Source organism: Lontra canadensis, unplaced genomic scaffold, assembly GCF_010015895.1.
Source record: "Lontra canadensis isolate GAN:19392208 unplaced genomic scaffold, GSC_riverotter_1.0 scaffold29, whole genome shotgun sequence".
NCBI classification, from domain to species: Eukaryota; Metazoa; Chordata; class Mammalia; order Carnivora; family Mustelidae; genus Lontra; species Lontra canadensis.
In genome coordinates, this window is record NW_022631023.1 from 11,066,002 (window position 1) to 11,088,228 (window position 22,227).

The window sequence follows — 22,227 nt, forward strand, 5'->3', positions numbered from 1 at the left end:
CATGATCTCAGGGTCGTGGGATCGAGCCCGCATCAGGCTCTCTGCTCAGCAGGGAGCCTGCTTCCCGCTTTCTGCCTGCCTCTCTGCCTACTTGTGATCTCTCTCTCTGTCAAATAATTAAATAAAATCTTAAAAAAAAAACCTGATGTTAAAATATAAAATCTATTCTTTTTATAGAGCATATTAGCCTACAGTTTTGGGGTCTTTTTTTTTTTTTTTTTAAGATTTTATTTATTTATTTATTTAACAGAGAGACATAGGGAGAGAAGGATCACAAGTAGGGGGAGTAGGAGAGGGAGAAGCAGGCTTCCCACCAACCAGGGAGCCCAGTTCAGGGCTTGATCCCAGAACCCTGGGATCATGATCTGAGCCAAAGGCAGACGCTTAATGACTGAGCCACCCAGGTGGCCCTAGCCTATGTTTTTAAACAGGTTTATTTTCATTCAAGAGTTTTATGTAACACTTGTCACAAAGTTTACAGTAGAATGTATAATTTTGAAGTTTTACATGACATTCATTCTTAGAAATGACATGATAAGCATTATCTTACTATATTTTAATTTATATTTTTCTTTTATAAAATATTCAGCTGGATGACTCAGTTAAGTGTCTTGATCTCAGGGTTGTGGAATCAAGCCTGATGTTGCTGCTAAAGATTCTCTCTCTGCCCCTCTCCCCCTCTCTCCCACTGTGGAAAAAAAAAAAAAAGATATTCTGTTATTTTATTTTCTGTGTGCAAATATCTTTACATTCAATAAAAGTGATATTAAATAGTGGAGTAAGTGTTCCATTTAATCTAGACCAGTGCCTGAGAAACTATACTATCCATTCTACCATTTTCTTAGTGTTAAGAACTCAGTATTCCTTTTGGTGATCTGCAAAACAAGTAAATAACATGTCCTCAGTTTTCTTCTGGCCACTTTTCTGAAAACACTTTTCTTTCTTCACTTTGTAACTTTGAGGATATTTTTGTTCCCACATGATTTTTTATTAGACCAGCTAAACTACTTCTTTTCCTACCAAACAGGCCAATTTTTTTTTTTTAAGATTTTATTTATTTATACGACAGAGAGAGACACAGCGAGAGAGGGAACACAAGCATCAGGAGAGGGAGAGGGAGAAGCAGGCTTCCCGCTGAGCAGGGAGCCCGATGCGGGGCTCGATCCCAGGACCCCAGGATCGTGACCTGAGCCGAAGGCAGAGGCTTAACCCACTGAGCCACCCAGGCGCCCTAAGCAGGCCAGTTTTAATTTAGAGGAACCATTTAGGACAATCTGACGAAAAATGTTGACATTATCATGTATATAATATTTGCCTTAGGGGACCCTGGGGATACAAACAAGCACTTATCTTCCAGAGTCTTTGAAATTGGGGTACATGCAGGATGATGCCTTTGTGACCACTGATCTGGGAAACGTGCAAAGCCATATGTTTTAAGATGCGTTGCTCAGGGGCACCTGGCTGGCTCAGTCAAAGGAGCCTGCAACTCTTGATCTCCAGCTTGTGCATTCAATCCCCACGTTCAATATAGAGGTTACTAAAATAAGTAAATAATCTTTAAAAAAAAAATGTGATAGGCAGAGAAGACAGTGGCTTCCAGAATTACAACAGGAGCTGCTTGGAAATCAAGGTATTGAGTATTGATGCAATTGTTTCATTTCTCAAAAAGGAACTACTAATAGCTCCAGACTGAGTAGGAGCAGTGATTTCTTTATTGAATAATAATAGATATTGAATCTTCCAAGCAGTAGCTGGGAGAACCTGCTAGTTAGTAAGTGAATAAAGCATGGTTTTGTTTGTCGGTATGTAATGAAATCTGGAAGCATGGAACAGATAGGGTAGATTGAGTTTCGCTGGGGGTGATTTCAGAGAAGGGGTAAGACTTGGGTTGTATTCACTTGGCTATAGAGTAAGTTTGGCACAATCTCAAGAGAAAAAGCACTGCCTGAAAGTCCTGAGACAGGGATGACCAGGTGTTGGGATGACCAGATGGCGTGAGGTCACAGTGACTAGCTCAGAAAGAGAATGTGTGTTAGAAAAACAGGGGAGTAAAGTAGATTAGAGACAATGAGTATTCCTTTTAGACAGCCTTGAAAGGCAGAAGAGGTTGGATTTAAGGTTGTGGGGATGGGGTCCCTAGGTGGCTCAGTCAGCTAAGTCTCTGCCTTCAGCTCAGGTCATGATCCCAGAGTCCTGGGATGGAGCCTTGCATCCGGTCTGCTTCTCCCTCTGCTCCTTACCCTGCTTGTGGTTGCTCTCAAATAAATAAAGAAAATCTCTAAAAATAAAAATAAATAAAGTTGTAGGGAGGGGTGACTGCCTGATTCAAATTGGTAGAGCTGCAACTTTTGATCTCAAGGTTGTAAGTTCAAGCCCCACATTGGTTGTAGAGATTACTTAGAACTATTAAAAAAAAAAAAAAATCCATGTATAAGTGGCCCTGTGCAGGTCAAACTTGTGTTGTTCATGAGTCAACTATATTTTGAAAATTAAACAATTGTGGAATCCTTAGAGATGCTTCAAGAAGTTCACAAAATACAGGCTTAATACTTCCATTAAATGGTTTATATACTGATATAGAAGAATCAGGGGTATGACTTTAGTGAATATCTTGACTGTTTACTTTTTCTTTTTAATGGTCTTTTTTAAGATTTGAAAGCCCTGGGTTGCCTGGGTGGCTCAGTCTGGTAAGCATCGGACGCTTGATACCCATTGAGGTTTTGATCTTAGGGTCTTGATTCTCAGGGTCCTGAGGTCCAGTCATGTAGGGCTTTGCTCTTAACAGGGCATCTGCTTGAGATCCTCTCCCTACCCCCACACCGTGTGTGCGCATGTCCCTAAGTGCTTGCTCTCTCGCACTCTCTTCCAAATAAATATATCCTTTTTTTTTTTTTTTTAGGATTTTATTTATTTATTCGACAGAGAGAGAGAGAGATCACAAGTAGGCAGAGAGGCAGGCAGAGAGAGGGGGAAACAGGCTCTCTGCTGGTCAGAGAGCCAGATGCAGCGCTCCATCCCAGGACCCTGAGATCATGACCTGAGCTGAAAGCAGAGGCTTAACCCACTGAGCCACCCAGGAGCCCCAGTAAATCTTTTTTTTTTTTTTTAAACCACTGAATTGTTCACTTTATATATTTATTTATTTTTAAAGATTCTACCCATTTATTTGACAGAAAGAAAAAGATAGTGAGAGAGGGAATACAAGCAGGGGAAACAGCAGAGGGAGAAGCAGGCCTTCTGCGGAGCAGGGAGCCTGATGTGGGGCTTGATCCCTGGACACCGGGATCATGACCTGAGCCAGAGGCAGACACCCAACCACTGAACCACCCAGGCACCCCTAAAGAAATCTTTAAAAAAAAAGTGGGGGGGACTTGAAAGCCCTCGAAATGCCACCTTTGGTAATTAAAATTGAGATCTGTGGCTCTGGTAAAAAATTTTTAAGTACATCTAATAATTTTTATTGACTAGCAAAGTGAAATTCACCTTGGTGTGAAAGGTTGAACTGTAAGCCCATTCTTGGTAAAACACGTACTCAGAGTTGCATATTCTCTGGTTTGACCACTTTTAAGACTTATCTAAATTTTTGGTTTGAAAGCTACATTTAGAATTCTCATTTTATCCTTTGGCAGCATTATTTTTCAATTTTTGCTTTTATTTGGTCTGGGAAAACATTTTATTTCATGTTTTTATATATATACATATGAATTTTTTTTAGGTGACTATGAAAGGCTTATATTTTCAAAAGAGTTCTACAAGTGAAGAAATAACATTTGTATTTCAAGAAAGGGTAAGAAAAATGATTTAATTATTAAATGAAAAAGGTAGTTTATTTTCTATATGTAATAGAACCAATTTTAAATGACCTGTTATAAGTTATTTTGAGTGGAACTGAGTAAAAATTACTTAAATGAAACTTACAAACTCCTTTAATCTTATGTGAAAATGGTGCTCCATATTATAATATAACTATATTTTTTGAAGAGTTGCTTCAAAAGAGTTTTTAGTTCCTCAGGGTGGTGGTATAAAACAAATTAGGAAAACAGAATAATTGCAAAATTAACCCAGCCTATTCAGAATACCACAATAGAGTGAGTATTCAGATTGTAGCCATATTTCAGAAAATATTTCTCCCGTGTTCTGAAATGAAAGAGGTGGAAAAGCATTGTTTTCCACACCAAATTCTGAGCTTTGCAAAATTACCTCATTCACTAAACTCTTAACTGTTTCTCATTTTTGCACACTCTAAGAACATGTAATAGAGTTTGCATATACTGGTGATTGTTCGAAAGGTTTGTGGCAAGCCAAAATCATTCCACTGTCAACTTAGGGCCCAAAACTAAGTGCTGTATTTATTTCATGATAGTAATAAGAATTTCTGGATCGTGAACACAATCCAGTTTTTCTGTTATCTTTTACTAACTCCAAAATTAGTTAGGTCAGGAGTCAAAATCTCAGACAGCTTGTCTTCTACCACTGAGTCAGGATCAAGGTCTCAGAGGTTTAATTGGAGCTCGGGAAGAATCATACACAGGTTCATACCATCATCCGTAAAATCCACACATTAATCAATAATATTGAATATCTTCATAATATCATCAAATATATCAAATCTGAAACTTAAAAAGAGATACTCCCAGAGTATTGTGTTCAAGCCAAATAAAACCGTGATCTCTTTGATAGGTTGTAGGAGGGCCTACAAAAGTAACTATTCGTACCCAGCTTTTGATCTCATTTTTGGCCATATCAGGAGCTGAGGGGAATTATTTGAATGATTGGTACCAGCATAGGGGTATTTGGCAGAAGTGATACTATATTTCATAAATCATACAGGTGGGTGACTTTGAATCCCTGAGTTGTGAATGATACTTTCCCTTTGAAGATACATCTGGCTGTGGAATAGTGGGGTAATTAAGATCCGTTAGGTTTCTGTTTTGACCCCAAAATCCCATGGGGCATGCTGAAATGTCTAAGACAGATGTTAAATAAGAGATACACAGCTAACACCAAACAACTTCATTTATAGCATTAAGAAAATTCCAAAATCAGTGAAGGCTATGTGTCGTGCGTATAAGGATATCCCTGTATGTGTGAAGATTTGATGCTTTGAGATTATTTAGATTGAAATAAAGTACAGTATTTGTTGCTCTCCTTTTTACCCTAAAAATGTATTGCCTATACATATATCCACAGTTGGTATCTATACATTTTTAAAATAACTATGGCTTTTTAAACATTTCACCACAAAATTCCCCTTCTTTTTTTTTTTTTTTTATTATCATATACTATGGGATAATTACTTGGGGCTTTTTCAGTTAAGTTGGCTGTAAGATTTGGGGTCTGTTTAGTTTTGTTCAGTTATGTATGACAGTTTTCACAACAGAGAGACATGTTCTCAAAGGAATGTGTTATTTGGTTCTAGGAAAATCTTCCTGTTATAGAGGATAACTATGTGAAACTTCAAGTTAAAGCTTGTGCTCTGAGCCAGATAAATACGAAGGTATGTTGCTTTTATTTTGACCAAAGTCAAATGAGAGTTTCCTGGTATATTTGGTGTACAAATATATAATGATAACTGACTTCTGAGTGCCAAAAAATTAATATCCTTAGAAGACTAAAATAGCTAGGGAAAAAAGGTAATGTCAGTTTGTGTGTTTCTGTGTTAAATTATTTTCTAGGACACCTGGGTGGTTCAGTTGTTAAGTATCTGCCTTCGGCTCAAGTCATGATCCCAGAGTCCTGGGATCGAGCCCCACATGGGGCTTCCTGCTCAGCGGGAAGCCTGCCTCTCCCTTTCCCATCCCCCCTTCTTGTATTCCCTCTCTCACTATGTCTCTCTCTGTCAAATAAAGAAAATAGTTTAAAAATTAATTAATTAATTAATTAAAAATAAATTATTATCTGACTGAATGAAGTCGTGACAGTTTATATTATTATATGAAAATATTTTATAAACTCCTTTACATTGTGAGAATTTACAATTACTCAGGCCTGTTAAGGAAGAAGTTACTTTTTTTTTTTTTAAGACTTTATTTATTTATATGAGAGAGAGAGAGCACAAGCAGGGGCAGAAGGAGAGGGAGAAGCAGACTCCCTACAGAGCAGGGAGCCTGACATGGGGCTCTGTCCCAGGACCCTGGGATCATGACCTGAGCCAAAGGCAGACACTTAACTGACTGAGCCACCCAGGCACCCCAAGGAAGAAATTACTTTTATAAATATAGCAAAAATAAACCTAGAAATCTAATCAATAATTTATTCACTATTCTGTAGATATTTCTAGTTAATGTGTTTAGAAAGGGTTCATATTCATATTCTTCTCGTCATTTCTCTTTGTGTTTCTCTTGCTCATACTTAACACATCTCCAGCCTCATACCACCCCACAGTAATCGTCCATTATTGACAGGAAGTACAGGAAAAGTCTTCAGATAGTAAATAAAGTACGGTTCAATGTGCCATGATAAATAAAGCAGGTCCATTTACTCAGTTTTGTAAAGATTAATACTGTAACTCTACTGGACCCCTAACTTACTGGATTATAATACCATCATAATTTCTAGGAATCTAAAAGGCATCTGTGATAGTCACATTTAGAAGAATTACTGAACAAGGTCATAGATTTCCACTGGACAACGGGAGCGTGACTTGAGAAGTGAATTAGTCAGATGCCTTGAAATCCTTTCACCGGAAGTTCTAGTACTAACTACTCCTTGTCTGCCAAGTTCTACGTTCAGACCATCCAAGGTGTTCTATGAAAAATTCATTGAAATCCCCAATCTCAGAAAATTCTCTCCATGTCTAACAGAAAGAAATAGTAAATTAGAGTAAAATCAATTTAATGGAATATTTCCCAACTCTGAAACATGATGCTCATAAAAACTGTGTAGTAATCTAAGAAAATGGTTGTGGTAGATGAAGGGCACAGGATGCAATTGTTTTCTTTTGTTTTTTTAAGAGTGTATTTATTTGACAGCAAGAGAGCACAAGCAGGGGGAGGGGCAGAAGGAGAGGGGGAAGCAGGCTCTATCCAGGACCCTGAGATCATAACCACAGGATACAGTCGTGACATGATTAAAAGCTCTGTAAAAGTCTGCATGGAAGAAATATTGTAGAACACCCCATATTTCTATAAGCATGTCATAAGAACATCTTAGGAAAAGCATAAAGTTCCACATTGAAAAAGAGACTTTTCTGGCCATCAGGTATATACAGGTGATCAGAAAATTTTTTTAAAAAAGGAAATATACAAAAGAATTATTTCAATTTATTCTTGTGGTTCCTACAATCCTATATCTTTAAATATGCCTAGCATCTTTAGTATCGTTATAAAAGTATATGTGGCAGGAACTTAAGCTATAGGTTTATGTACACTCTGCCACTTTAAAAGTCAAGTACCTAATTGGTTCAGAATCCAACAAAATAAGTTTTTGAAAAATAATTTTTTAAAAATTAAAAAATAGTTTATCCTTTTAAAAAATAATTTATCCTTGGGGCTCCTGGGCAGCATAGTTGACGGGCATCCGACTCTTGGTTTCAGCTCAGGTTATGATCTCAGGGTCATGAGATCGAGCCCCATGCTGGGCTCCACGCTGAGCAGGGAGTCTGCTTGAGATTCTCTCCCTCCCTCTCTGCCTCTCTCTTGCATACTCTCTCCCTAAAAAAAGGAAATAAATAAATCTTTAAAAAATAATTATCTGCCCTTTTAAAAAAATAAACTCCAGTCTGAAATTGTATGGCAGTTTCCCTTATGTTATCTCCATCACTTTTTCCTGCCTACCCCTTACCTAAGACTTGTGAGAAAGATGTGGGAATGGAGAACCTTTTCTTCTCTTTGGCTACATCCCCTTTATTCAAAAGTGTCCTCTCCAGACTCCCTTCGCCCCACCAGAATGAAGTGACTGGTAAAAAGTCCTTAGTCAACCAAGAAGAGTTTTGACTATTACTTCCCTTCATACCTGGCAAGTAAAAATGCTAAACATAGGATGTTAATGACAATTTGAATAATAATACCATATGTAAATTCTACAGATCAACTAATTACTCTGCAAGCTCTTGGTTTCCTACTACTACTTGGTTTCCTACAAAACTTATTTTGTGAAGTTACTTGCTTTGTCTTAACTCCAAAAATTAAATCATACTTGCGTTTTTCTATGGTCTGATTTTGGCTCTTGCTTTCCTTGTATGAGAAGGGGCCGGGAGTTATTCTAACAGTAAACAGTCTTTGTCATGATTTAGCTTCTGGCAGAAATGAAGATGGAGAAAGATTTCTTTCCTGTTGGGAGAGAAATTGCTGGAATTGTGTTAGACGGTAAGTTTATTATAGATGTAAATATCTGTACTTGTTTTCTAAGATGAAAGAATTAAATGGGAGCTAATTGATTTATCAGTACATAAAATTATATACACTTCCTCAAATGTGAAATTTAATTATACAGAAATGTTTCTCTCTTTTAATTAAGAAGAAAAGTGGAACTTAATTGGTATTTTAAAAATTTTTATTTATGTATTTTATAATTAAAAAAACTTATTAGAGTTTAGTAAATATTTGGGGATTATATGTTTAAATCCATGAGTAATCGTATTCAGTGAAATAACCAATGTTCTTTTTATAATGTTTACAAACCATAAATTACTTGTGTAGGTTGGCTTTGGGCCAAAATTTATAATAATAGTAACTACATTCATATTCAATTTTTCAAGTCTGCCTAAAATTGAGCATTTAAAAGCAGACTGTTCGGGGGCGCCTGGGTGGCTCAGTGGGTTAAGCCGCTGCCTTCGGCTCAGGTTGTGATCTCAGGGTCCTGGGATCGAGTCCCGCATCGGGCTCTCTGCTCGGCAGGGAGCCTGCTTCCCTCTCTCTCTCTCTCTCTCTCTGCCTGCCTCTCTGTCTACTTGTGATCTCTCTCTGTCAAATAAATAAATAAAATCTTAAAAAATAAAAAAATAAAAGCAGACTGTTCATGCAAAAATGGGTTCTAGAGAGAAATAAGCAGTAAGATTTTACAGTTGCCTTAAATCAAAAAAGATTTTTTAAGTTTTATTTGGTAAATAAAGATAATAAGCATAAATAGTTAAGATAATTTTGTTTCTAAATACACCTACACTTCATGTTCATTGCTTATAAGCAGTTCATGATCAGTCAGTATGTTTGCTCTTTCTGCAAATGTGAATAATGAGAATGTAATGTGGGTTGGACCGAGTTTTACCTATGATTTTAATCTGTAGTATATTTGACTCTTCTTAATATATTCTTCCTCATTGTTTTCTTCAGATACAGCTAAATTATAATTTCATTTCCTCTTTCTTCTGCTCAGACTGTAGGAAAATAAAAATAAGAATTCTGATAGCCAGAACACCATCATTGTCATGTCATTTAATTCATTAATTCATTTATTTACACCACATTTTATGAGCATTCGCTAAGTGCCTGGAATATTAAATGAGACCAAGTCCCTGCCCTCAAAAGAATTTACTATCTGGGGGAAAGACAAATACATCCACATGAGCGATAATTATGAGAGCTCAGAACAGAGCTGGCCAGCCCAGCCAAAAGAAACAGGAAAGGCTTCTTGGGTACAGTAACCAGACACGAAGGAGGAGAATCATACTCAGCACACGGGTTAACATGAACAAAGACCAAAGCAAGTAATAACGTGATGTATTACAAAGAATTACAAAGTCTGGTGTTGCCAGAGCAAAAGCAAAGTTCTGGGCAGGAGTCAAGATACTTGACAGCAGAGGAAGTTTTTTGTCAAGAAAATTCTCTTCAAAAATAGCAGAATGAAAGATAACAAAATATTTCAATGATATAAACAGGGATTCTTTACCTCCAAAATATGAGGCAGGAGGGTAGACAAGGGCCAGAGCCATCATGAGCCTCATATATCAGATTGGGTTTTAGGAAGATTATTGGTGTGGCCATATGAAGGGTATTTTTAAGGCTGTAGACAAGAGGACTGGTCAGGTCGTAGACTAACAGGCAAGAGGTGACAAAGTCCATAACTTAGATAGTGATGGCAGAGGTGTTGGAGAAATATTGAGGAAGTAGAGTCAGCAGGACTGAATAATTAACTAAAACAGGATAATAAAAGCAGGGTAAGGTATGAATCTGGTTAAGGTATGAATTGATGCCAGTCACAGAGAAGGGAAAGGGATCTGATTTGGACGAAGATGGTGAGTTTAGATTTATACTTGTTGAGTTCAAGGTCCATGAGTGACGTGTCACTGGAGAGGTCTGCTAAGCAGTTGAGTGAGTTTAAGATCAAAGGTAGAGCGTTCTTGCTAGAAATGTATATATTTGAGAGTTGTCTGCATGTCATTTGTGTTGAAATCAGAGTTGATGAGCTCACTCAGGGAGAGAGAAGAAATGGAGGAGGCCAGTCTTTGGCGGACAGCTGAAAGGAGTGTGAAGGAAGCCCGTGGAAAAGGATCAGAGTGATCCCAGGAAGACCGGAATCAGTAGCTGAAGGGAAAGGGAAGAGCGTAATATATCAGAAGCCAGGAATGCTGGGGGATGATGGCACAGGAGGATCCAAAGAAAGCAAACTGAAAAGAGGGTTCAAAAGCAGGAATATCAAACTGAGAGTTGCTTGTGGAGTAGCAAGAGATGAACTCTGGAACCATCCTGGCCATAGCCAGCCACAGAGGCCACTTCCAGATTCCTGGCTTCCATCTTCCTTCATCCCGTTACCTTAGTTCCATTGTCTGTTGACTAGGAATAATAAAACCTACATCGTGGGGTTACATGTGATGAAGATCAAATGTGATACTGCAAGTAGGCAGTCAACAATGTTTGGGTTTTTCCTTCCTTCCTTCTTGTTATTTGAACAAAAATATTCTAAAGAATTGGCTGTTGGTAGAGGCTCTTTCTCTATGTGTGCAGAGAAAATGTAACCAAGAAATTGCTTGACACCAGTCTGAATATACTTCTGTAATCCCCCAATCAGAGTAATTCAGTGCATGACTCTTATCAGAACCTGCCATTGTATGTCTAAGGTTCTGTACCTAAAATAATGATTGGGCTTGCCACGGGAGGGGTGGAAAGTAGTGTAATCATCATAAGAGCTGCGGAGTGGATTCTTTTCCTTTACTCCTTCATCCTTAGCTAAACAGACATCCTTCTCTGTGGTGTCAGCAGCCTCATGGCCCAGATTTTGTGGAGAATTCTGTACAGAATCCAGATTTGAGGTGCCTTTACTATTAACCCTTAGAATGTTCTAGAAGTTCTTGGCCTTTTCTCTGAGTTAGTGCATTTTTTATAAACCCATGGATTTATTTTAATAGTTTAGGAAGTGTGGTATTTAATGACCTCACAATACAAATTGTTAATTTTCTCCCCTCTTTAAGTTGGAAGCAAGGTGTCGTTCTTTCAACCAGATGATGAAGTTGTCGGTGAGTTACGATTTATAATCCTGTTGCAAGTCCTCTGTTTTACTGTCTTCTCTTCTTTTTCTAAGACAACTATGAGTATTTATGTGTTGTGTGCTTTGTATAGAAGGATACACATATCCTGATGTTTTAATTTGCTCACATATACCCACTGATGAAGAAAATTGGGAGTTTAAATTCAATAGCAAAATATTTAAAACTTTATAATATCTGACTATTGAACAATACTATAGATAGAAAGATGACCGTAGGTGTTACTGTGGTTGGTGCAGCCCTTTCCTGACAGGACCTCAGTCTCTGACTAGACCGCAGATTCTGGAAAACACAGTGGCAGGTCACCTGCTTGAAGATGGCTGACTGACTCGTCTGTGTGGCAGTTTCCCTCTCCATATGAAGCTTGCATTTTCCAGAGCTGCTCCCCCGCTACTCTCATAAAACCAGAAGTTCAGGGGCGTCTGGGTGGCTCGGTGGGTTAAGCCTCTGCCTTTGGCTCAGGTCATGATCTCAGGGTCCTGGGATCGAGCCCCGCATCGGGCTCTCTGCTCAGGGGGGAGCCTGCTTCCCCCGCCTCTCTGCCTGCTTCTCTGCCTCCTTGTGATCTCTATCTGTCAAATAAATAAAATCTTTAAAAAAAAAAAAGTTCACTGGAAACCCTTAGTTTATTGGTTATTTTAAAAATCCACCGTGAATACTATTCTGCAAATACATGTATTTGTACTATTATATCCTAAACAGTCACACAAACATAAAATATGACCTTAGTTGTTGTCTTGAAAATTACCATTTCTGTATGGAAAATATTCATAGAAGGATACTCAAACTTAAAAAATATTTAACTTGATGGTATGCTTGAAGTTGTTAAGAACAGATTTATAGTAGGTTTTCACTAGCTTTTTGTAGTATTGCCTTTGACTCATGTATTTTTTTTTGGAGAGTTTATTATTTCTGTCTTTCTTAAACTTTTTTATTCATCCAAGAAGTCAGTGACACTGTGTTACTCAAGACCAAAAATAAAATCAGACTGGCATAGAGGAAAATGGGATTTTACCGGAAGCATCATATAGAACCATACCGTGGGAGGTAGCTGTGCATCAGAGACACTTTTATTTTATTTTATTTTTAAGATTTTTATTTATTTATTTGTCAAAGAGAAAGCACAAGCAGGGGGAGCAGAAGGCAGAGGGAGAAGCAGGCTCCCCGCTGAACAGGGAGACCCATGTGGGACTTGATCCCAAGACCCTGGAATCATGACTTGAGCTCAAGGCAGATGCTTAACCGACTGAGCCACCCAAGCGTCCCACATCAGGGACAATTTTAACGAGGAATCCAGGTGCCCCAAAGACTCTGACTTGGCTCTGTACATCGGACGCCATGTTGACCAGCACTCAGAGGTGACAGAAGAGGGAGAAAAAGAAAGGAAAATAGTATAGGCGATACAGCGTTCATGACATAATGAACAGTCCACTTCCCTTCCATACTTCTGAGGGCTCTCCCTTCCCCACACTAGTAATTACTGGAATCTTCCTCAAAACTCTAATGAACAAAATGTAGACTAATACTTAGTGGCATCTCATTAGGAATGAATTCATTATGGGATTGTTTCCCTTAAGTTTCTCCTGTTAATTTCCAGGAATTCTGCCCCTGGATTCTGAAGACCCTGGACTTTGTGAAGTTGTTAGAGTGCACGAGCATTACTTGGGTACGTGCCAGTCTTTTGCAGCTCATGTAAGTCTTGCATTAGTTATGTATGTGGTGTTTAGTAACATTGCGATGTTTTTGCATCTACCTTGGTAATAAATAACTTGGCTGGTCATGTGACTACTGTTAGCTTTTATTTAGTATCCATAAAATTCATATTCAGAGCAAATAGCGCATAGACCTTTAAGTTTCACTTACACTGCAGTGGTAAGAGGTTTGAAAAGTGGTTTCTTCCTTAGCTGTGAAATCATATCCCTGATCAGAATTTTTTTTTTTTAATTGAAGGATGGTTGGCATACAATGATACATTTGTTTTAGGTGGAGAATTTTTTTTTAACTTTTTATTCTTGGTTATCCGTTGAAACTAAAAATATATAAAATCTAGATAGTATGTGTAGAGTCTGAGACAGGAAAGAATCAAGAACTCTTGTCTTTGGTTTCTTTTTTCTTTTTTTTTTTTTTGAAGATTATTGTCTTTGGTTTCTACTGCTAATATATTTTGACCAGTTGTTTAGTTTAACTGAGATACTAATTTTTCCTATAGTAATTTTCTTCTTGAATATTTAAAATAAATACAAATACACACACTTCAGGAAGCCATAGTGAAAAGTTGCTGCATCTTCATAATCAGGGAAAGGCAAATTAAAACCACTTCAGGATACTGTTAAGCATCCACATGATTAACAAATTTTATAAAGTCTAACCATCCCAAGTGTTGGCAAGGATGTGAAAAGCAATGGAACCTTTTATGCACCAGGAGTATAAATTGATACAAATACTTTAGAAAAGGGGGCACCTGGTTGGCTCAGTCAGTACAGCATTTGACTCTTGATCTCAGGGTTGTAAGTTTGAGCCCCACTTTGGGTGTAGAGATTACTTAAAAATAAACAAATTTTTAAAATCTTAACAACAACAACCAAAAGAAGATAATTTAGCATTATCTAAATAAAGGTAATGATGTATGTACCCTAGACCTAATAATTCTACTGGTAGTTTTGTACCTCCCAGAAACTCGAGGTGGACCAGCAGATAAGCCCAAGAGTTTCTAATACCAAGGTTTAGAACAGTGGAATAAAAATGGAAACAGCCTGAATAAATGTTCTTCACCAGGAAAATGGATGACTAAAGATATTCCTAGGTTGTAGTTCAACTTGGCCGTGGAAATCAATAAACAACAGGCAAACATATCAAAATAGACGAATCTCATAAACTGTTGAGTAAAGAGAGCGCGAGTTGCAGAAGAAAACAGTGCGATACCGCATATTTCTGTAAAGTTCAAAAACATATAAAATTAAGTGTATCTTATTTAGGAAATAAACAGGGATGAAAAGTCAGGTGTAGCCTTACCTTTGTGGGCAGAAGAAGAGGATGTGATCAGAGTGGATCCCTGGGACTGTGGTGGTGCTTCTAATAAGCTGTTTCTTATGCTAGGATTTACGTTATTCATCATTTCTTTCTTCCTTTTTTTTTTTTTTTTTTTTTTGCTCTTCATTTCTTATCAGTAGGTCAGCATGTGCTCTTTTGTATTCTTGAACTATTTCATTACTATTTTCCCTGAGTTTATCGTTAAGTAGTATAATCCCTAATCAGACCTTGTGATGACAGAAAGCCAAATTGGATTCTGGATTATTAAAAACAGTTAATTATACATTTGCGTCCATACAGTAATTTGAACTGGCCCAGCAGATCTGTGGTATTTTATTTCTAAAATTGCAAACTATAAATAGTTTATATTTAACTTAATGACTATGTCTAATATTCCCAAATATACTATATTATTTTATTAAAACTTAATTTCAGGGGCATCTAGCTGGCTCAGTCGGTAGAGCATACAACTCTTAATCTTGGGGTAATGAGTTCAAGCCCCATGCTGGGGATACAGTTTACTTAAAATTAATTTCAGAAGGCATTTTTCTGGAAATCTGAGGCCTGTATATATTAAACCTAGAAATGGAGCCAAGTACGTGTCTTCCTTTGAATGACAAACCTCACTTTCAAATACGGTGCTGTCAAAGTCTCTGATCCGTAGCTCTTTTGATATTATACAATTTGAAAATTGAGGGCCACAGCTGGCTTTTTTTTTTTATAGGTAACTATACTAATTTTGACCCCAGAATTTCCCTGGGCCTTATTTCACCTGTTCTTTTGAGAACCTGGTAACTGTGGAATCAAGTGAAACCTCTCATTTGGATTCCCAAGCGTGAGTTTTGACTAACTCCCCTAAACTGCATTGTTACAGAAAGTTAACTCTTGAGAAAACAAACGAAAAAAGGCCCACTCTTTTTTTTTTCCTAAGTTTCTTTTTTTTTTTCTTCTTTTTTTCCAAGATTTGGCTTGATTTATACACATTTCCATCATGTCTTTAACCAGTTGTTTTTTAATAATAGCTTCATTGAGATGTACTTTACATACCACAAAATTCACCTTTGTAAACCATACAGTTCAGTCATTTTTAGTATATTCACAAAGTTGATCAACCCTTATCACTAATTTTAGAGCATTTCATCACTCCAAGAGGGACCTCCATTCCCACCGGCAGTTATGCTCCATTTTCCCTCCATAGCTTCTCAAAACCGAGAATATACTTCTCTTTCTATTGATTTGCTTATTCTGGACATTTTGTATACATTAATCTTGCAATGTGTGGTCTTTTGTAATTGTCTTAATTCACGTAGGTCAAGTTAATGCACTGTGTAACATCTATCTGTATTTCATTCCTTTTAGTGGTTGAGTAATACTCTATGTACGAGCTTACACATTTTGTTTATCCGTTCATCTATGATTAGATATCAAGGTTGTTTCCACCTTTTTTTGGCCATTATGAATAATGCTGATCTGAACATTTCTGTACAAATTTTTGTGTGGATAATATGTTTTTATTTCTCTTGGGTATAAACCTAGGAATAGAATTCATCGAGGAGGGTATGTGCTATGGCGAGTGCTATGAAGTGTGTAAAACTGGTGATTCAGAGACCTGTACCCCTGGGGCTAATAATACATTATATGTTAATATAAAAAAATTTTTTAAGAAGTTCTATATCATAAAAAGAGAATTATCAAGTCATGTAATAACTCTACATTTAACATTTTAAGAAACCAACAAATTGTTTTCAAAATGGCTACAACATTTTACAATTCAGCTAACAATGAATGAGGGTCCCAGTTGCTCCTCATCCTCACTACCACTTGTTATTTTCTGCCTTTTTAATTTTAAGCATCCTAGAAGTGATAACCTTTTGTGGTTTTGATTTGTATTTCCCTAATGACTAATGATGTTGAAAAATTTTCATACTCACTGGACATTTGTATATCTTCTTTGGAGAAATGTCTGTTCAGATCCTGTGCCCAGTTTTTATTTTTTATTTTATTTTATTTTATTTTTTTAAGATTTTATTTATTTATTTGACAGACAGAGATCACAAGCAGGCACAGAGGCAGGCAGAGAGAGAGGAGGAAGCAGGCTCCCTGCGGAGCAGAGAGCCCGATGTGGGCGCCCCCCCAGTTTTTCAATTGGGTTTTTTTTTTTTTAATTGGTGAATTGTAAGAGTTCCTTATATATTCTAGATAGAAGTTGCTTGTCAGGGGTGCCTGGGTGGCTCAGGGGGTTAAAGCCTCTGCCTTCAGCTCAGGTCATGATCCCAGGGTCTTGGGATCAAGGCCCGTATCTGTCTCTCAGCTCAGCCTGCTTCCCTGCCTACTTGTGTTCTCTCTCTCTCTGTGAAATAAATAAATAAAATAAATAAAATCTTTTTTTTTTAAAGATTTTATTTATTTATTTATTTGACAGAGAGAGATCACAAGCAGGCAGAGAGAGAGGGGGAAGCAGGCTCCCTACTGAGCAGGGAGCCCGATGTGGGGCTCGATCCCAGGACCCTGAGATCATGACCTGAGCCGAAGGCAGAGGCTTAACCCACTGAGCCACCCAGGTGCCCCTTATGGTGTCCTTTAAAGCACAGTCTTTAAAATATTGGTGGATTCCAGGTTACTCATATTTTCTTTTGCCTGTTGTGCTTTAGTGTTTCTAAGAATCCATTGCCTAAGCTAAGTTTACAAATATTTATACCTATGATTTCTTCTAAGAATTTTATAGATTTAACTGTTATATTTGCTTCTGTGATCCATTTTGAGTTAATTTTTACATATGGTATGAAATAAAGGTCCAACTTTGTTCTATATTTGCATGTAGTTATCTAGTGTCCCAGAGCCATTTGTTGAAAAGACTCTTGCTACACCCACTGAATTGTTTTGACATTCTTGCTAAAAATCAGTTGACCATAGACACATAGATTTATTTCTGGACTCATCCAGTTCAGCTGATCTATGCATCTGTTCTTATGCCAGTCAAAGTTGCCTTGATTATAGTAGCTCTGGAATAAGTTTTTTTTTCCTTTTTTAAATTTTAAATTCAATTATTAATATATGATACTTTATTAGTTTCAGAGTAAGAGTTCAGTGATTCATCTGTCTTTTTTTTTTAAGATTTTATTTATCTATTTGACAGACAGATCACGAGTAGGCAGAGAGGCAGTCAGAGAGAGAGAGATGGGGAAGCAGGCTCCCCACCAGGCAGAGAGCCTGATGCAGGGCTCGATCCTAGGACCCTGAGATCATGACCTGAGCCGAAGACAAAGGTCTTAACCCACTGAGCCACCCAGGTGCCCCTCATCAGTCTTATAAAATACCCTGTGCTCATTACATTACCTGTCCTCCTTAATGTCTTTCATTCAGTTACCCTGTGCCCTTTCCCCACCCTCCCAGCGACCCTCAATTTGTTTCCTGTGATTAAGAGTCTCTTATGGTTTGTCTCCCTCTCTGATTTTGTCTTGTTTTATTTTTCCCTCCGTTCTCCTATGATCCTATTTTGTTTCTTAAGTTCCACATATGAGTGAGATCACATGATAATTGTCTTTCTCTGATTGACTTATTTCACTCAGCATAATACCCTCTAGTTCTGTCCACGTCATTGCAAATGGCAAGATTTCATTTTTTGATGGCCAAGTAGTATTCTGTTTTATATATATGTATAAATTTTATAGAGATACATATATGTTATATATATATATATATATATCTTCCTTATCCATTCTTATCTCTTCCTTATCCATTCATTTGTCAATGGACATCTAGGCTTTTTCCATAGTTTGTCTATTGTGGACATTGCTGCTATAAACATTGGGGTGCAGGTGCCCCTTTGGATCACTACATTTGTATCTGTGGGGTATATATCTATAAAGAACTTATCAAACTCAACACCCAAATAAATAGTTCCATCAAAAAATGGGCAGAAGACATTTGTATAAATGTCTTCAAAGGAGACAATATAAATGGCCAACAGACACATGAAAAAATGTTCAACATCACTTGGCATCAGGGAAATAAAAATCAAAACCACAGTGAGATCCCACCTCACACCAGTCAGAATGGCTGAAATTAACAAGTCGGGCAACGAAAGATGTTGGTGAGGATTCGGAGAAAGAGGAACCTCCTACACTGTTGGGGGGGAATACCAGCTGGTATAGCCACTCTGGAAAACAGTATGGAGGCTCCTCAAAAATGTGAAAATGGGGGCGCCTGGGTGGCTCAGCTGGCTATGCATCTGCCTTCGGCTCAGATCATGATCTCAGTGTCCTGGGACTGAGCCCTGTATTGAGCTCCCTGCTCAGCAGGAAACCTGCTTTTCCCTCTCCCTGTTTCTCTTCCCCCTGTCCACTTATGCTCTCTTTATCTCAAATAAATAAATAAAATCTTAAGAAAAAAAAAAAAAGTTGAGAATAGAGCTACCCTACAACCCAGCAAAAAAGACCCATTCTTTTAGGTGTTGCTGAATACCGGAGATTTATAGATTGGGCTAGAAGGAGAAAAGCAAATTGGAACATTAGTTTCCTAACTATAAAGGTTAAACTAAGACAGTCAAATGACCTTTTATTTGTGTGACCTAAGCCACACAAATGACCTTTTACTTTCTGCAAATCAAGAGGACTGTAGTCCAAAAATCCATTAACATATATAAAGAAAACAATTCCAGATACTCCTTGAGAAAAAAAAATACAGTAAAATGTTTCTTTAAAAGAGGAACATTAAGAATGGCCACTTATTGGGGTGCTCGGGTAGCTCAGTGGGTTAAGCCTCTGCCTTCAGCTCAGGTCATGATCTCAGGGTCCTGGGATTGGGTTGTCTGCTCATCAGGGAGCCTGCTTTCCCCTCTCTCTCTCTCTCTCTGCCTGCCTCTCTGACTACTTGTGTACTTGTGATCTCTGTCAAATAAATAAATAAAATCTTGTTTAAAAAAAAAAAAAATGGCCACTCATTGTGACCATTTGCCTTTGGGCAAGACACTGGGCACAGTCAAACTAGATAGCCTCTAAGCCCTGTTGCAGCTCCAACATTTCATAAAAGAGGAAATAATTTCAGTATGTTCCCTGAAGATTTGCAGAAGGAAATACTCAGTTTAGCACAACTATATTTTAGTTTCTGTTAATTCTTTAGTGATTTTTTTAAATGAAAGTTGGGCGCTCAGTCACCTTCAGATAAGTCTGTTCTTTTACCAAACCAAAGAATTAGGCTCCAGACAACTTCCCCAAAAAGGTCTTATTAATCCTGCTACAGTACATTAAAGATAAAGTTAAGAAGTCAAGTAAATCATCTGGTTCTTTTGTGCTTTCAGTTCTTAAGCCACTTTGATCAAACATAAAAGTAACTTTTTTCATTCAAAATTTCATACATTTTCAGCATTATTTTTTTGAACTTAAGGAAGAATGAATTGAAATTATAGTTCTTGGGTTTGATATGCTGTTGTTATGATCCCTGCCTGGCACTTTTACTTATACTTCTAGTTTTTTACAACATAATAAACACTTGTGGTCCACCTAACACAAAAGCAGGGATCTCACCATTAAACCACATGTTACCACGCAATGTCAGAGCCTTTGCTATCTCAATGTAGTTTTATGACTGTTACCTTTTTCTAAAGGACTACATGTTCAGTTCTTTGTTTCTGGTTGTTGTTTTCTTTTTCTTTTTTTAAGATTGATTTATTTATTTTGGGAGGTGAGGCAGAGGGAAGGAGAAAATCCTGAAGCAGACTCTGCTGAGCATGGAGCCTGATGCAAGGCTTGAGCTCAGGACCCCAAGATCACCACCTGGGCCCAAACCAAGAGCTAACCGCTTCACCGACTGCTACCCAGGCGCCCCCACATGTTTGATTTATTAATGAAGATATAGGCAGTCCCAGTTCTTATAATGGAAGATGTTCCCAGCAAAATATAAGTAAACTGTAGGTACCTTGAGTGTGCATGGCTAGAATTGATAGGCTTTCGAGTCAGCGTTCACATTTATTAGCTGTGTGATGCCAGACAGATTAATTACCCTGAGCCACATTTTATAATCAAGAAAATTGGGAGAATAGGTGTCTTAAAGAGTTTGATAAAGAATAAATTACCATGTGTGAGTGGTATCACCTGGTGCTCTATTTTCATGTCTCGCTTGTCTGAATACTTTCAGCATAAACACATGGGTGCCCTCTCCCCCTAGATGGCACTAGTTTGTTGGTGTGTGCAGCGCTGACGGTCCTGCGCTGCGCTGTCTCAGCTTCAGAGGGAAAATACTTGAAAGCTGGCCAGGCCTCCAAAAGTGTCATAAAGTTGGTTTTAGGTAAAATGAGAAAGGATGGCTTTTACTGTGAAAATAATCACATTGGGTGTACAGAATAAAAATGTAAAAATTAAAGAATTAAACGTATTAAGGAATAGCTTAATGGTCAGATCATATAGAGAGCTCTTGCGCTATATTAGGAGTTTACATTTCGTTTCAAGTGCAGTGGAAAGCCATGGACGAGCCAACATCAAGGGTCAGACAATCCACTGAGACACCAGGCGCCCCGCCACTGAACTTTAAACAGAGAAGGGTTAGCATGTTGTGTATGTTGTTAAAGATAATTCTGGGGGCACCTGGGTGACTCGGTTGATTAAGCGTGCGACTCTTTTTTTTTTTTTTTTTTTAAGATTTTATTTATTTGACAGTGAGAGACACAGAGGGAACACAAGCAGGGGGAGGGGGAGAGGGAGAAGCAGGCTTCCCGCTGAGCAGGGAGTCCAGTACAGGGCTCGATCCCAGGACCCTGGGATCATGACCTGAGCCGACTGAGCCACCCAGGCACCCCAGGCGTGTGACTCTTACTCTCAACTCGGTGTTCATGTCAGGGTGTTAAGTTCAAGCCCTTCATTGGGCTCCATACTGACCACGGTGCCTACTCAAAAAAAAAAAAAAAAGAAAAAGGTCGTTCTCACACTTCTGTTTTCAAAAAAACACCATTAGGGAGATTGAAAAGAGAAGACATAAAGTTGAAAATAATATTTATAACACATAAACAAGCAGTTCATCTAGAATATATTTTTAAATTCCTATAACTCAATCAGAAAAAGACAACACAACAGAAAAATTGATTAAACACTTGGTCATTTCACAAAAGGAATTCCAGGTGGCCAGCAAACACAGAAAGGTGCCCAGGGTTAGCAGTCGTGAGGGAGAAGCAAGTTAAAATCACAATAGGAAACCATTACACACCCAAATGATTGGTAAGAATGTGTAACCGTGCCAGGGGTTGACAAGGATGTTCAGAGTAACGGGAGTGCTGTTACACAGCTATGGGAGAATGAATTGAGACCGCCACTTCCGGAGTATGTAGTCAAGTCGAAGGTTGTATATATGCGACCTGGGATTTCCACGCACTTGTACTGTCCTAGAGAAAACCCATGTGACAGCATAACATCATCTTTTTATAAGAGAGCATTCTTAGCAGCACTGTTTATAGCTGACACAAACTGAAAACACACATCCTCCTCCACCGGAGGGCGCATCACCAAATGAAAGAGTTCTCACACCCTGGAATGCCACAAAACACCAGAAAAAGGGGCGCCTGGGTGGCTCAGTTGGTTAAGCGACTGCCTTTGTCTCAGGTCATGATCCTGGACTCTGCAGGGAGTCTGGTTCTCCCTCTGACCCTCCCCCTTCTCATGCTCTCTCTCTTTCATTCTCTCTCTTTCTCAAATAAATAAAATCTTACACACACACACCAGAAAAAGGAAAGCACTATAGCCACATTTACAAAACCGGATGTCTTCAATGTTGAGGCCAAAAAGCAAGAT

General features: G+C 38.1%; 1 protein-coding gene across 3 annotated transcripts in view; it reads left to right on the forward strand.

Annotated features, from left to right (window-relative positions):
- Positions 1 to 22,227, forward strand: part of CRYZL1 (crystallin zeta like 1) — a 39,569-nt gene that overhangs the window by 5,765 nt on the left and 11,577 nt on the right. For 2 of the 3 annotated variants that reach the window (XM_032865407.1, XM_032865408.1), the window contains 5 exons: positions 3,716 to 3,787; positions 5,420 to 5,497; positions 8,234 to 8,306; positions 11,345 to 11,389; positions 13,017 to 13,085. In XM_032865407.1, coding sequence (XP_032721298.1) covers positions 3,722 to 3,787; positions 5,420 to 5,497; positions 8,234 to 8,306; positions 11,345 to 11,389; positions 13,017 to 13,085 — 331 coding nt within the window. In that variant the 5' untranslated portion in view covers positions 3,716 to 3,721. Of the gene's footprint in view, positions 1 to 3,715; positions 3,788 to 5,419; positions 5,498 to 8,233; positions 8,307 to 11,344; positions 11,390 to 13,016; positions 13,086 to 22,227 lie in introns of those variants that run through there. The other variant, XM_032865409.1, reaches the window with a different exon arrangement.